Here is a 13,989-nt window from a genome sequence, read left to right on the forward strand (position 1 = left end):
CTCTGCAAATCTGAAGCAATTTGAGAAATGGCATCAGCAAGATTTTAGATGTAATTTTAGATATCAAATTATATTCAAATTGCTTTGGTTCTGAAATTAGGAAAAATGTCATTTATTATATGCAGATGATTGCCTCTTTTCAATGGGCTCATAAAAAGACCTCAAAAAATTGCACTGCTACTTTAACAACGGTCAAATACACCATCCGAAACAATTACTCGGTGAAAAGTTGCACACCTCGCCAGAACAATCAGTGGAATTTGAGTGCTTACTGTGTAATCCTGCCTGGAACTTCCTCCCAGTTCACTTTCAACAGCTGTCCACATTTTCAAACCCTTCTGAAATCAAATCTCCTCCAGAAGGCCTTCACTGATTAATTTCTAATCTTCCTTGCTTATATTCTCCCTATTGCCTCTCAGCACTTCTGGGCGAAGCACTTAAATACTAACAATCTTTGGTATAATTTTCGTCCATATCAATCAATGGTATTTATTGGGGACTTACTATTTACAGAGCACTGTGCTAAGCACTTCTGCGAGTATGGTATCTTATGTACCCTATTACTTGAGCAGCAGCTCATGTACATACTATCCTCCCCTTTCCTTCTTCATCCTACCTTCAATTTATTTTAATGTCTGTTTCCCCCACTTGATTGTAAGCCCTAGACAATAGAGATTATATCTACTAACTCTATGGAACTTTCCCAAAGGCTAAGTACAGTGCTTTATATAAAGTAAGTGCTCAGTAAATACTACTAACGGATTAGATAAATGAAAAATACAAAAGTAAGCAATTATATAGAAAACAAACATTCCTTCAATCGATGGAATTTATTGAGCACTTACAGCATGCAGAGCACTGTACTAAACATCTAGGAAAGAGTTGGTAGACCTGATCCCTGCCCAGATGGAGCTTACTGAGACAAGAGTGGGAGACAGACAATAAAATAAATTACAGTTATGGGCAAGGGCAGAGTGTAATGATTTGTACATAAGTGCTGCAGGGCACGAGGTGGAAATCAAGTGCTTGAGGGTTACAGATCCAAGTGGACAGGCGACGCAGAATAGTGGGCAAATAGGGGAATGGACACATGAGTGCTAATGTGGCTGATGGCAACAGCAGCAAATGTGAGATCAGCCAAGGAATGCTACTGGGAAGAAGTGACTTTTTAGGAGGGCTGTGGGGAGGGGTGTGTTTTGGCAGATTTGACGAATAAGGGAGTTCAGTTAAATTTCCAAATTATTCTCAAGTCTTGCAGATGACAAGCTAAAGTCCAAGTCCACATTAGCCAACTACATAATATGTTCAAGTCGAAAAATGCATTGGATGGGGGACTAGAGTGTAAAATCCAAGCACTTCTCCTTTCCCACCTTGATTACTGTATCAGCCTCCTTGCTGACCTCCCAGCCTCCTGTCTCTCCCCACTCCAGTCCACACTTCACTCTGTTGCCTGCATCATTTTTCTACAAAAACGTTTAATCCATGTTTCTCCACACCTCAAGAACCTCCAGTGGTTGCCCATCCACCCGCTTTGCCCTCTCCTCTCCCACCTTGCTAGTCTCCTACTACAACTCCACCCACACACCTCACTCCTCTAATGCCAGCCTACTCACTGTCTATCTCGCCACTGACCTCTTCCCCATGGCCTCTGACCTGGAACACCCTCCCTTTTCATATCCGATGGATAATTATTCTCCCCATCTTCAAAGTCTTACTGAAGGCATATGTTCTCTAAGAGGCCTTCCTTGACAAAGCCCTCATTTCCTCTTTTCCCACTACCTTCTGCATCACCCTGATTCACTCCTTTTATCTATTCCCCTTCCCAGCCCTACGGCACTTATGTACGTAACTGTAATTTATTTATATTAATGTGGGTCTCCCTCTCTAGACTGAAAGCTCACTGAGGGCAGGGAATGGGTCTGTTGTATTGTTATTTGTACCCTCCCAAGTGCTTAGCACGGTGCCCTTCACACAGTAAGTGCTCAATAAATATGACAGATTGATATTTTTGAATAATAAAATGAGATCCTGAGCAAGGAACTCAAATACTGCTCCAGATAAAGGTGATGAACTGGTCTCTGCTGGTTTCTGACACCGTGATTACATAGCTCCATCTAGAGGCACTGGAAGGTTCGATATATGGAGAAGGTGAACTCCTCTCAAAATATATTCAAGTTTCTAAATCTTACCGAAATCGTTTACAGGTAGGGATTGCACCCTCCCCTGCATCCCTCCCTCCCCAGAAATGTTCAGCGCTTTCCACTATTCCCTGCCTGTCTCTAGTCATTTTCTTTACTCTCTCATATGAGCCAGTTTTCTTTAGGGATCATTTCTCTTTTCAGTATAGTTTTTAGAACATCATATAAAGAGTCTATTCATGGTTTTAAAATAGAAAAGCCACCCTATCCCAGCCTACACTAAGACTATCATTTTCTGCTTAGGCTTCTTTTTTCCTTCTGGGACAATGACAGAATCCCTGCTTCTTAAGCATCCCCAGCCTCAATCAGTCAAGCCATGGTATTTGTTGAGTGCATACGTGGGAAACATTTGGGAGCGTACGATAAGAGGAAGACACACATTACCTACCCTCAAGCAGTTTACAATCTAATAGGAGAGACAGACAAAAATGATTTTCAAAAATCAGGAGCTGGAGGAAGAACAAGAATGTAATAGGAAGAGGTACAACTGCATCAGTTGGAAATGGCTAAGGATTGAATAAGCAATTATATACATAAATTAATACACAGATACAACTATTCATACATATGTAAGTGCTGAGGATAAACTAGGTTAATGGTGGCTGTTGCCAACTTTATGTTGTTATACTGTACTCTCCCAATCATTTAGTACAGTGCTCTGCACACAGTTATCACTCAATAAATACAACTGATCGATTGCCAGGTTAACATCGCTAATGTATTATGAATTAATCAGAGAAGGAGTTTTGGAGGAGGTCAGATTTTAGAGGGGCTTGGAAGATGGGGAGAGCTGTGATGTCTAGTACATCTGTAGGAGGAGAGAGCTCCAGGTAGGGGATAAGGGTCAGAGGTGGGAGAATTAACTTTGAGACACAGTTGGAAAGTAAACTGGGGAATAGCAGGTGAAGAGAGCCTCTAGACTGTAAACTTCTTATCGGCAGGGAATATGTCTTCTAACTGCTGTACTGTACTTTCCCAACAGCTTAGTACAGCGCTCTGCACTCAGCAAGTCCTCAATAACCAGTCAGTCAATGACTGATGGATTGATTATGCAAAATGGAGAAAGCTGGAGGAAAGCCGAGAAGTCATGGTAGGGAGTTTCCTCTTGATATAGAGTGATGGATAGCTATTTGGGGGTGGTTTTTTTTTTAGAGTGGAGAGATTTCTGCCAAGTAATTCTTCAAGAAGTGTATAGGACCAGTGTGCAGGATAGTCTGAAAGAGGGAGAGGCCGGAAGCATAAAGACCAGTGAGAAGACGGTGAGATTACTCTAACTGTGGTACATAAAATAAAAGTTTGGACCAGCGTGATAGCTGGGAAATGTTATAGAGGAAAGAATGGCAAAATTTAAAAGCAAGGTGACTGTGAGAGCTCAAAAGCAGAAGCGAGTCAAAAATGACACCAGTGTTGGAGCTTCTCGAACAAGGAGGATGGTGTCATCAATTACAATAATACTTGTGGTATTTATTAAGTGATTACTGAGTGCCAAGCTGGGGTAGCTACAAGATAATCAGGTTGGACGTAGTCCCTGTCCCATTTGGGGCTTGCAGTCTAAGTAGGCGGGAGAACAGGTATTGAATCCCCATTTTTACAGCTCAGGAAACTGAGGCACAGAGCAGTGACTTGCCGAAGGTCACACAGCAGGTATGTGGCAAGAGGTCCTCTGACCTTTCCCCATGCTCTTTCCACTCCATGGAGTTATAGAGAGCATGAAAAAAGTGGGCAATGTAGTCTTGGGCTCTCCTCTAACAAGAGAGGACCCAGGGCATGAGGGAAATACCTAGAGATCATATTTCCTCTTACTGCACCACCTCTTTACCACTGCTATGACGAATGTCATAAATAAAATGATCTTTCTAGGGCTAGTCTAGCAGATATTTGATACCTTTCTCTTCCCGTCAGCTCAAGGGCAGAGATTGGATAGTTCTTAATTTTTACTGTGTTTTCCCAAGATCCTAACACACCACTGCACATCAAAATAAGTTGAACAAATAATTGACGACAGTTGTGATGATGATGATGCAGAAGTAAGATTCACATTAATGTTCACAATAGAAGTAGAAAAAGCACACTCAAATAGAGGTAATCCAGATCTCGGGGGCAGTAAGGTAAAGCAGAGTGACATAGAAGATAAAACATCACTTAAAACCAAATGTCTATAATGCAAATCATCAACATTTCTAAAAATCAAGCGTTGACAGACCCAGTCATCACTAATCGTCTTACCAGGGTAGATGTTGGTAATTCTCCTGTCAATGAATGAATTTTAACAAGTGAACATTAAATGGCTGACTGATTTGTCAGCAATTAACATTTATGCATTTACTTTTCAATAAACTGTTATACTGCATGAAACGGAAACAAAGAGAAACAAAGCACACAAAGATATGATCTTTGAAACAGTATGAGGTAGGAAATCTCACCTAATTCTGTTGATTTCTTCTGCAGCTCCAAGGTTAGTCTTTGGAATTCATCTTCAATATTTTTTGATCTTTAAAAATGTCAATTCAAATTTTAAAATGTTATCATTTAGAATTCAATTGCAAACAGCAAATAAATTAAAGCAAATAATTCGGGTACCCAGAGCAGTTTGATGAAAGGTTTTTCAAAAGGCGAGTAATAGTTCTACCTGCTCTTTGAATTCCTCCTATCTACTCATTTTATGCCCAATTTCAACAGCATAGCACTTTTGAAAACGGGCAGATTTGCAACATTGCATATTAAAGACTGAATCCACAAATATACCTGCATTTTCAACAATAAAGTTGCTTCATACAGTAGATGTCGATCAAATAAATCGTTCACTTTCATTTTCTTGCGACTGTTGTAAGAGAAATTTCTCTGACACAACTCCAAAATAACATATACCCAAAAGATTTTTGTGTTCCTGGAAGTGTGGCAGATATCTTGGTCTTGAACCATTAACAACTTCTCTGTACTGTTCTAATAGGAGCCGCCTGCTTTTCTATAGAACTGTTTTATGTATCTCTCATCTCCTCTGGTAGCAATTTGTGATGCTGAAACTTTCCCTCTCCAATCCCTGAGTAAAAATTGAATATACTATGGGGATGTAACAGATCCTTTAACAGTGGAATTTAGTAGAAAGAGTGGGGGTCTGGGAGACAGGGCACCTGAATTCTAGATCATACCAACTAGACCCCCAGGGTTCATAGCCTAATAATGACTGGGGCTGCTCCAATTCTATCAACTCTCAACAAGGCAAATTAGCCCTGTTCCCCACAGAGCAGAAGGTGGGTAGACACTTTCCTTCACAATTAAAAAGTTGAGAACGTTTTGATAGTTTCTTACTAATTAGAAAGAAATGATAAGTTGCTAAAAGGCGGATGATTTATAGTTTAACCTACATATTCTACTACTTTTGAGTTGTGGGGTTGAACCAGTTTTTTGGTTGATAACTTTAGGTTCTCATTTTGAAATGTGTGTGTCCTCACACAGATTGTGAGTTCTTTGTGGACAGTCATAATATCTTTTCCTGTAATTATAGTGTTTTACTTACTGAACGTTCTTCAGAAATATTAACAGCAATAAATGATCATTCCTGCTCTGCCACTAATCTGGTGGACTGCCTCTGACTTGCCACTGGACAAGTCACTTAACCTCTGTGTACCTCGATATCATTAAATGCCTTAACAGGGTCAACAACTTCTGTCTCCACCTCAAAGACCTACTTCTAAAATTTATCTAAACATAAATTAAGATAATTGATGTGAAAGTCCCTGGAAAACCAAAAATGCAATAAAAATTCAAAGTATTATTAGTTCTGAATACATAGTAGATGCAAGTAATTTAATATCACTACCTTAGCTTTTCTGTTGAAAGCAGATCTTTCAAACTACAAATAGTACACTCAAGATCAGCAACAATTAATGAATGTGTAGCTTTAGCTTGCTTAATTTCTTCTATTTGTGCTGCTTTTTCTCCAGTGACCTCAATTAAAGTTTTAACTGCAGTCTGCAATTCTTCATCTAAAGTCCTTTTAGCACCCTAAAAAGAATAAAGTTCAGAATTAAAACTGTTGTTCTATACAAGTTTCCTATAAAAAGCTATAGCTTTCTGATCTATGGCAGATGCAATTGTTTGATATTCTGCATATTAATCTGAATTTTAAATGACTGAATAAAGCATACCTCACTTTTTTGCAAAGAAAGTTTAACATCTCCCAGTTCTGACAGCAAATACTCTTGTTTGTGTTTTGATTCTTTTAAATCTTCAATTTGTTGTTCTAAATAAATAATTGTTGCATATTAGACAAAGCCTAATTTTAATATGGAAAATATACCATGAAAACAAAAGAATGCAGAAAGCATGAAAGGAATTTAAATTCCAAATTTATTACTGTTATCCTTAATAATAATATAATCGTGGGTGAAAATTTAGCCAAATATAAAATTGAAAGTGTTTTAAAAATAGATTTATTTATTTCAAGGACATGGCACATTTGGGCCATAACCCCCATGTCTTCTTTCCTGAATTTTCCAGATAATTGTCTCAATCCTCTATTTTCTTTGGCTGTGAGGACCTGGAATATGATCTCCATCATATCACTTTTAGGTGTTGTTGAATCTTTTTCTCTTTTATATCCCCTAAACTCATAATTAGATCACACTAGAAGGGTCACTAATATTCACTATTTTATGTTCTACATGAGTCCAATTCTGCACTTCATGCAGAGTAGAGAATATCGTTGTGCCTCCAACATAGATTTTCAAAGTTAGTAAACCCCTCTTGAAGAATCCCTACGTCAGCATCACAATCTCCCACTGGCCAAGAAAAATCCTTGCTAAAAGCTGAAATTCAACAAGTTGAATAGAGTCAGAGAGCAGTCCAACCCAACAGCCACTGCCCTTTTCTCTCCACCTCCCTACTTGAGTTGCCTTCTGCAGCTTTCCAATAGCCTGCTCTGCTCTGGAGAAAGAAATCAGGCTCAATATACATATATCCTTAGCAGTCTTTTAGTATTTCTAGTTTGAACAAGAATATTCAAAAGTAAGAAGATAACTGAAAAAAGAACATGCACTAGAGAGTATTTAATAGTCAGTGGACCCAGATATCTTAAGATCAAAAATTTAAGCTTGTAAAACAGTTTAAACAAGGTATACAGTGCTGTATTTCAATATCAAAAATCATACTTGCTATTGCTTCTAACTGGTTAATCTTTTCACTGGATTTCTGTAGCTGAGACTTTAAATCTTTAGTTTTCTCTTCTTTTTCATCATTTTGAATCAATAACAAAGACACCTAATAAAAAAAGTCAGTGTACAAATGATAAAGTGAGCTGATTCTCTTATATTTGGAAGAGTGTGTTAATGAAGTTCAGATCCATGAGGGCTGGGTGAATCCAAAGCGTCAACTGCAACTCAGAAGTTTTAACATTTTTGCAAGCCCCATAAATCTCTGAACTATGGGAGACATTCTCACATCTATAATTATAGGCCATAGCAGTGAAATAAACATAATTATCAGCCTTTAAATATGGCCATCGTATTTCTGAAACATTGGAGTCAAGTCCTTTGAAAAGCAGCTAAGAAAGCAAGATAGAGAAATGTTAGCATTTCCCTGTTTATATTTGAATTTTAAAATAAAATGCCATGCCCATTGCCCCCAACTATCCCAAATCTTAAACACTTGCCTGAAACCCACAGACCCCACATCTCTCCCCTCTCTCATCCATGATAACCTTGCCAACTATTCTGAAGGCAAAACTGAAAATCAGTCATGACTGCCTCAACATTTTACCCTCATCTCTCTCCTAATCCCTCATCCCGTCTCTCATCCTTCTTGGCCATCTTTCAGGAAGAGATCTCCTGCTTGCTTTCAAAAATCTACCATCTCCACCTCCAACCCCATCCGATTTATAAAAAACATTTGTACCATTCATCTTCCCTCCCTGATGACCATCTTCAACAGCTCACTGTCCATGGATGCCTTCCCCTCTGACTTTTATTTGATACGTTTCCCTTATTATTAGAAAACCCTCCCTGGAATTCACTGTACCACCTACCTATCACCTATCTCCCTATTTATTTGATGTTACTCTGAAAAAAAAAAAACCAACCAACCTGCTTTTCCATATCACTGACTTCTTTTTGATAGTCCTTTTCAAGTTGTTTAAAATGCTCGTAAGTTTCCTTCACTTTAAAGAAAGCAAACATTATGCATGTAAATATACAAAAATTATTCAACGAGATAGATTTTTAAATATTTTGCTCAGCTTTTCAATAACAGATTTCAATAATAAGTTATTGATTATTGATGATGATGATGACAGATTATGGCCTCGTTATGGGTACAGAACATGTAATTCCATTGTATTCTCCCAAGTGCTTAGTACAATGCTCTGCACATAGTAAGCACTCAAGAAATATAATGATTAGCCCTTGAAGCCTTGCCATATTAAATCAAATCAATCACATTTATTGAGTGCTTACTGTGTGCACAGCACTGTGCTAATCATTTGGGAGAGTACAGTACAACAGAGTTGGTAGATTTGTTCCCTGACACAAATACCCATTCAACCAAGATAGTTATCTTGTCACATATAAAGCTCTCTTTCAATAGGCTAAAATGGCTATTATAATCCTTCTTTAATTTGACACAATTTTCAGAGCATCACATATATTTCATAGAATTTATTATTTGCTAACAGACCAGCAGGACAGCATGATTACGTGAGCAAAAGAAACAGAAAAAAGTCATTTAAAATACCATAGGACCCACTTGTAATGAGCTCAGTTTTGCCATAACATGCATTTTGTATACACTACGGAAATCCCAAGAAGGGAAGCAGCGTGGCTCAGTGGAAAGAGCCCGGGTTTCGGAGTCAGAGGTCATGGGTTCGACTCCCGGTTCTGCCACTTGTCAGCTGTGTGACTGTGGGCAAGTCACCTCACTTCTCTGTGCCTCAGTTACCTCATCTGTAAAATGGGTATTAACTGTGAGCCTCACGTGGGACAACCTGATGATCCTGTATCTACCCCAGCGCTTAGAACAGTGCTCTGCACATAGTAAGCGCTTAACAAATACCTACACTATTATTATTATTATTATTATTAAATCAGGAGGATCAAGGTCATGGGAGAGCTCCTTGTCTAGACCCAGATTTTTCTCCTCTTAACTCCAAACCACATCTTACATGGCATCACAGAGAGGGCAAGACAATCCAACCAGAATTCCTTTCCTTCCAGTCCCATTTTCTCCCACTTGGGACACTATCAGCTTTCATCTTATCCCTAGCTTCTTGCTCTCCCTAAGCCACTTTCCAATAATAACTTATTCCACACCCAGCTTTCTGCTCCTTTCCCGGGACCAGATCAGGAGGATAAAGAACCTGGCATCCATGAAGGAGGAAAGCAAAAAACCAACCCAGCGATTGTCAGAGAACAGGATGTACAATATCAGCAGACTTTTGGCCAAAACAGACATTGGTTTGGAAGGATCAAGGAATAGGAGAGGGAACTTCCAATTATGACCGCCCCAGCTGGGACAGAAACTCCAGCTCACACAGAGAACAGAAGAGGGGTGAGATCAATCAACCAAAGGCATTTACTGTGTGCAGAGCACTGTACTAGTGCTTGGAAAAGTACACTACAATAGAGTTGGTTGACGCGATCCCTGCCCACAAAGAACTTACAGTCTACATGGGGGCAGACATTAAAATAAACTATAGATATGGAAAACAGAATATAAAGATATGTATATGAGTGTCGTGGAGTTAGGGTGAGTATCAAAGTGCTTAAGGAGTTCACGGTCAAGCGCACAGTCGATACAGAGAGGAGGGTGGGTCGGATAAATGAGCATTTACGGCATTATCTTGCTCCCTGGTCAGTATCCATTTTCCCTTGTGTCAACAAAGCTACAGTCCTGACTGGCAGATTTGGATGGGCAAATTCTGTGGCCATCTGCTCTACCCTGCTGTGCTGTGGTCTGCAGAGAGCACCACACCACTGCCCACTATTGTTGAAGCACCCTGTGCTTTTGAGCATAGGATGAGGTGGGGAGATAGAAGTTGTAGTGGTGGATTGCCAAAGACTCTGTCTCCCTGCCCAAACTCACCAGCTCTGTCTCAGTGGCTAAGGAATGCTGTCCCTCACCCCTATCAAAGCTCTACCGTCTCAGAATTTTCAAATGATTGCACCAAAAACTTATATATATGTTTTCATTCATTTCCAGCCTTTCACCTTAAAGGAGCCAGGGATTTTTCTTCCTTCCCTCTTCTACCTCAACCCTTGCTCAGCTCTGAATCAAGCCTAATCTGAACACTTCCCCTTTCAGTCACCTTATGGCCAGGATTCATTGTTTGCCAAATGATGATATTGTTTCCATATTTTACTGATTTTGGCAAAAGAAACTCCATTTTTAAAAGTAACCTCTTTAATTACATTTTTGTTAAGAATGAAGACTGTAAACTTGAAATCCATGAAATGGACACTCCTTTTTAAAGTCCCAAATAATATTAAGTTTTATATCACTCGTAGACTTTAAATCTCTTGTGATACTATAAGGTCCTCATAATCATATCTCTCAATAATTAAAAGGTCACTGTAACTCATAAAAAAAACAAACATTAAGTGGTTTCCTCACCCTTAAATTGCATTTCCAATCTGGAATTTTCAGCTTGCATGCGGAGATCGTCAAAGGCTACTATCATCTTCTGAAATATAAAATTTAGTTCCATAAATTATTTCACCATTTCAACTATCTCCAGGGACAATACCAGATTTCCACTTCCATTCTGAAATCTCCAGTACCCCACCCCACCCAAAGATTCTCCCTCCCTAAATACCAATGACCTAGTTTAATGTTATCTCTTTCAATCTCCCCAACGGTCCTCCTCACATTCATGCACAGCTATATATCCTTCCTTCCCAGATGCTTCCGAGGACATTTTCCACTTTTGAAAACTACCCCTTGTACCTATGGCTTGAAATCAATCCACTTATCACTGCCTAAAAATGCTGTCCCACTGTCCTCCCTTTTCTTATTGCTATCCTCAACCACTTATTCTGTGCTGGCTTCTTCCTCTCTGCTTCCAAATATGTCCTTTCTGAAAAAAAAAAAAATCACTTGACCCTACCCTAGCAATCAGTCAATTAATGGTATTTATCGAGCACTTACTATGTGTAGAGCACTGTATTAAGCACCTGGCAGAGTACATATATATATATATCCTTCAGCTATAGCCCATCGTCCTTTCCCCTTTCCTTCCTAAACTCCTCAAATGTGTCTGTTTATTGTTATATTGTACTCTCCCAAACACTTAATACAATGCTTTGTGCAGGGTAAGTGCTCAATAACTATGACTGAAGGAATGAATAAATGAAATGGTCTGTATAAAATTTTCTCTTTACTTTCTCTCCTTTGATCATAGCTAGCTACTCTACTGTTGTAAGAGGACGGCTGCCCCCACGGTTTTTTGAGCTGGACTCCCAGGTTTACTAATCCCTCATTAAAAGAATATAAGAAGTGCCATTTCCGAGTCAGACCAGCAGTCTAGCCAATCCATTTTTATGTCTCAACAGAGGCGATAAGACATTTGGAAAACATTATGATGGATTTCCTTCTTAACATCCAATAGATTCAAGAGTGGTTTGGTTAAATTCACTGATTAATGGTTCATAATGGAGTACTGCATTTGAAGGAAACTGTGGCCTGAAAAGGAAAAAAAGTTTGAGGTGTTTGGAGGTGCAATTCTAAAACCAGGACTGGTGTCCAAAGAGGCAGTCATCACACAATTCCTCCAGCATCATGTATCTGTGATATTTGTTAAGCGCTTACTACATGATAAGAGCTGGACTAAAAAATGGGGCTCACGGTATAAATAAGAGAGAAAACGGGCATTAATCGCCATTTTAAAGATGAGGAACTGTGACACAGAGAAGGAACTGTGACACAGAGGAGTTACGTGACTTGTCCAAATTCACAGAGCAGGCAAGTGGCAGAACCAGGACTAGAATCCAGGACCTGTGACTCCCAAACCTATGCTCTTTCCACTAGGCCATGTTGCTTATCTAGTTTAATGACAGAATTCTGGCTTAACCCAGTAAAGGCACTGTTAATGTTCTTGTTATCCCTTAGCTTTCTCTTCTCCTATGCCAAACCAGGTAGTTTACCCCTGCCTATCAGCTGCTCTTAATAATAATAATGTTGGTATTTGTTAAGCGCTTACTATGTGCAGAGCACTGTTCTAAGCGCTGGGGTAGACACAGGGGAATCAGGATGTCCCACGTGGGGCTCACAGTCTTAATCCCCATTTTACAGATGAGGTAACTGAGGCACAGAGAAGTTAAGTGACTTGCCCACAGTCACACAGCTGACAAGTGGCAGAGCTGGGATTCGAACTCATGACCTCTGACTCTTCCCCACCCAATCTCCCTTTCTATTATTATTATCATTGTTACTTTTGTCATGTGCTTCCTAATTGTCAAGCACTGTTCTAAGTACTGAGGTAGATACAAGTTAATCAGATTGGATACCATCCTTGGCCCACATGGGGCTCACAGTTTAAGTAGAAGGAAGAACAGGCATTGAATCTACACGTGAGGAATCTGAGGCACAGGGAAGCTAAATGCCCCCAGTCATAAAGAGGAGAGAGAGGCTGAGTCGGGATTAAAACTTAGGTCCTCTGATTCCCATCCCCATGCTCTTACCACTAAGGCCCAGAGCTCCTCAATCAATCCTAAATTATTCTTTCCCTTATGGGACTTAATAAGCACTTTCTATGCATCAGGCATTATATTAAGTACTTTTTTCCCTTCCTAGGATGCTAGCTGAGGTTGAACCTGATGAAATTAGATAAATAATGCCTGTATCAGTAGTTAAATACACAGCCTACAAGGAGATCACAAAGAGCCCTGCTTTTAACTGGCTTATCAGTTTTTCACAGAGAAAAATTCTCCCCCTATCACAAATCGATCAATTATCTAAATAAATGGTCCCAGAGGAAAAGAGCTGTTACATCAAGTTTTATCTTGTTTTGGACTACCATGTATTCAATAGTAGAAAGAGGCATTTAATAATAAAACCGTCCTCTTGTTCTTCAATCACCAGCACCCTAACACAATCATAGAAAAATACAGTTCTCAGGGGAATCTTGAAGGAACATTTAATTCAGCCCCTGTTTCCAGACAGATGAAAAAAATAGGAAGTGACACACTGTTAGAAATCCAAACCCTTCTCATTCCAGTTTTGGCCTCCCAGCCTTTGTCTGGCAGGCCTGGCCCCGAACTCTCATAACAATAAATATTGAATAGATACAATCACTGATGATGATGAATATCACCTCCCAAAAAACTACAGGTTCTTTGATAAAATTATTCACTTTCAGTTCACTAAATAGCCCCCTAGGGATTAAAAACTTCCTATGCAATTAAATTACTCCCAGGAAATACATTATCACCTAGGGAAGATGAGACTCAATACAGTCCCAAAATATATAGGATTTAAAATCAATAGCACTCACAATATAGGCCTGTTAAAAATTTATAGGTGGTGGTATCAAATATTGAAAAAAAGAAAAGTTATGTTTTATGCTTTTTGTATCAGGCAAGCTGGATGCCCTGCAACAGAATCGGGGGATCCCAAATATGGAAAATTGTTTAAGTTTTTTTGCCACCACTTACCTCAACATTATCATGGAGATCCATGTATTGCTGTTTGGTTTCTTCCCTTTCGAGTTCATCTATTATCAGTATAAAAAGTACCAAATTTTACTTTTAAATCATGAATAGGAATGCAGACAGTCTATTATGAAACCTCAGGAGGTCAGACCACT

At 39.3% G+C, this 13,989-nt stretch overlaps 1 protein-coding gene across 1 annotated transcript in view; it reads right to left on the reverse strand.

Annotated features, from left to right (window-relative positions):
* SYCP1 (synaptonemal complex protein 1) overlaps window positions 1-13,989 on the reverse strand; it is a 66,322-nt gene that overhangs the window by 36,142 nt on the left and 16,191 nt on the right. The window contains exons 8-14 of the mRNA XM_016228058.3: window positions 13,838-13,896; window positions 10,800-10,869; window positions 8,279-8,352; window positions 7,349-7,457; window positions 6,347-6,441; window positions 6,019-6,203; window positions 4,622-4,689 (exon numbers count right to left, since the gene is read on the reverse strand). Of these exons, the coding sequence (XP_016083544.2) occupies window positions 4,622-4,689; window positions 6,019-6,203; window positions 6,347-6,441; window positions 7,349-7,457; window positions 8,279-8,352; window positions 10,800-10,869; window positions 13,838-13,896 (660 nt within the window). The remainder of the gene's footprint in view (window positions 1-4,621; window positions 4,690-6,018; window positions 6,204-6,346; window positions 6,442-7,348; window positions 7,458-8,278; window positions 8,353-10,799; window positions 10,870-13,837; window positions 13,897-13,989) is intronic.

Source organism: Ornithorhynchus anatinus, chromosome 7 (assembly GCF_004115215.2).
Source record: "Ornithorhynchus anatinus isolate Pmale09 chromosome 7, mOrnAna1.pri.v4, whole genome shotgun sequence".
Lineage (NCBI taxonomy): Eukaryota > Metazoa > Chordata > Mammalia > Monotremata > Ornithorhynchidae > Ornithorhynchus > Ornithorhynchus anatinus.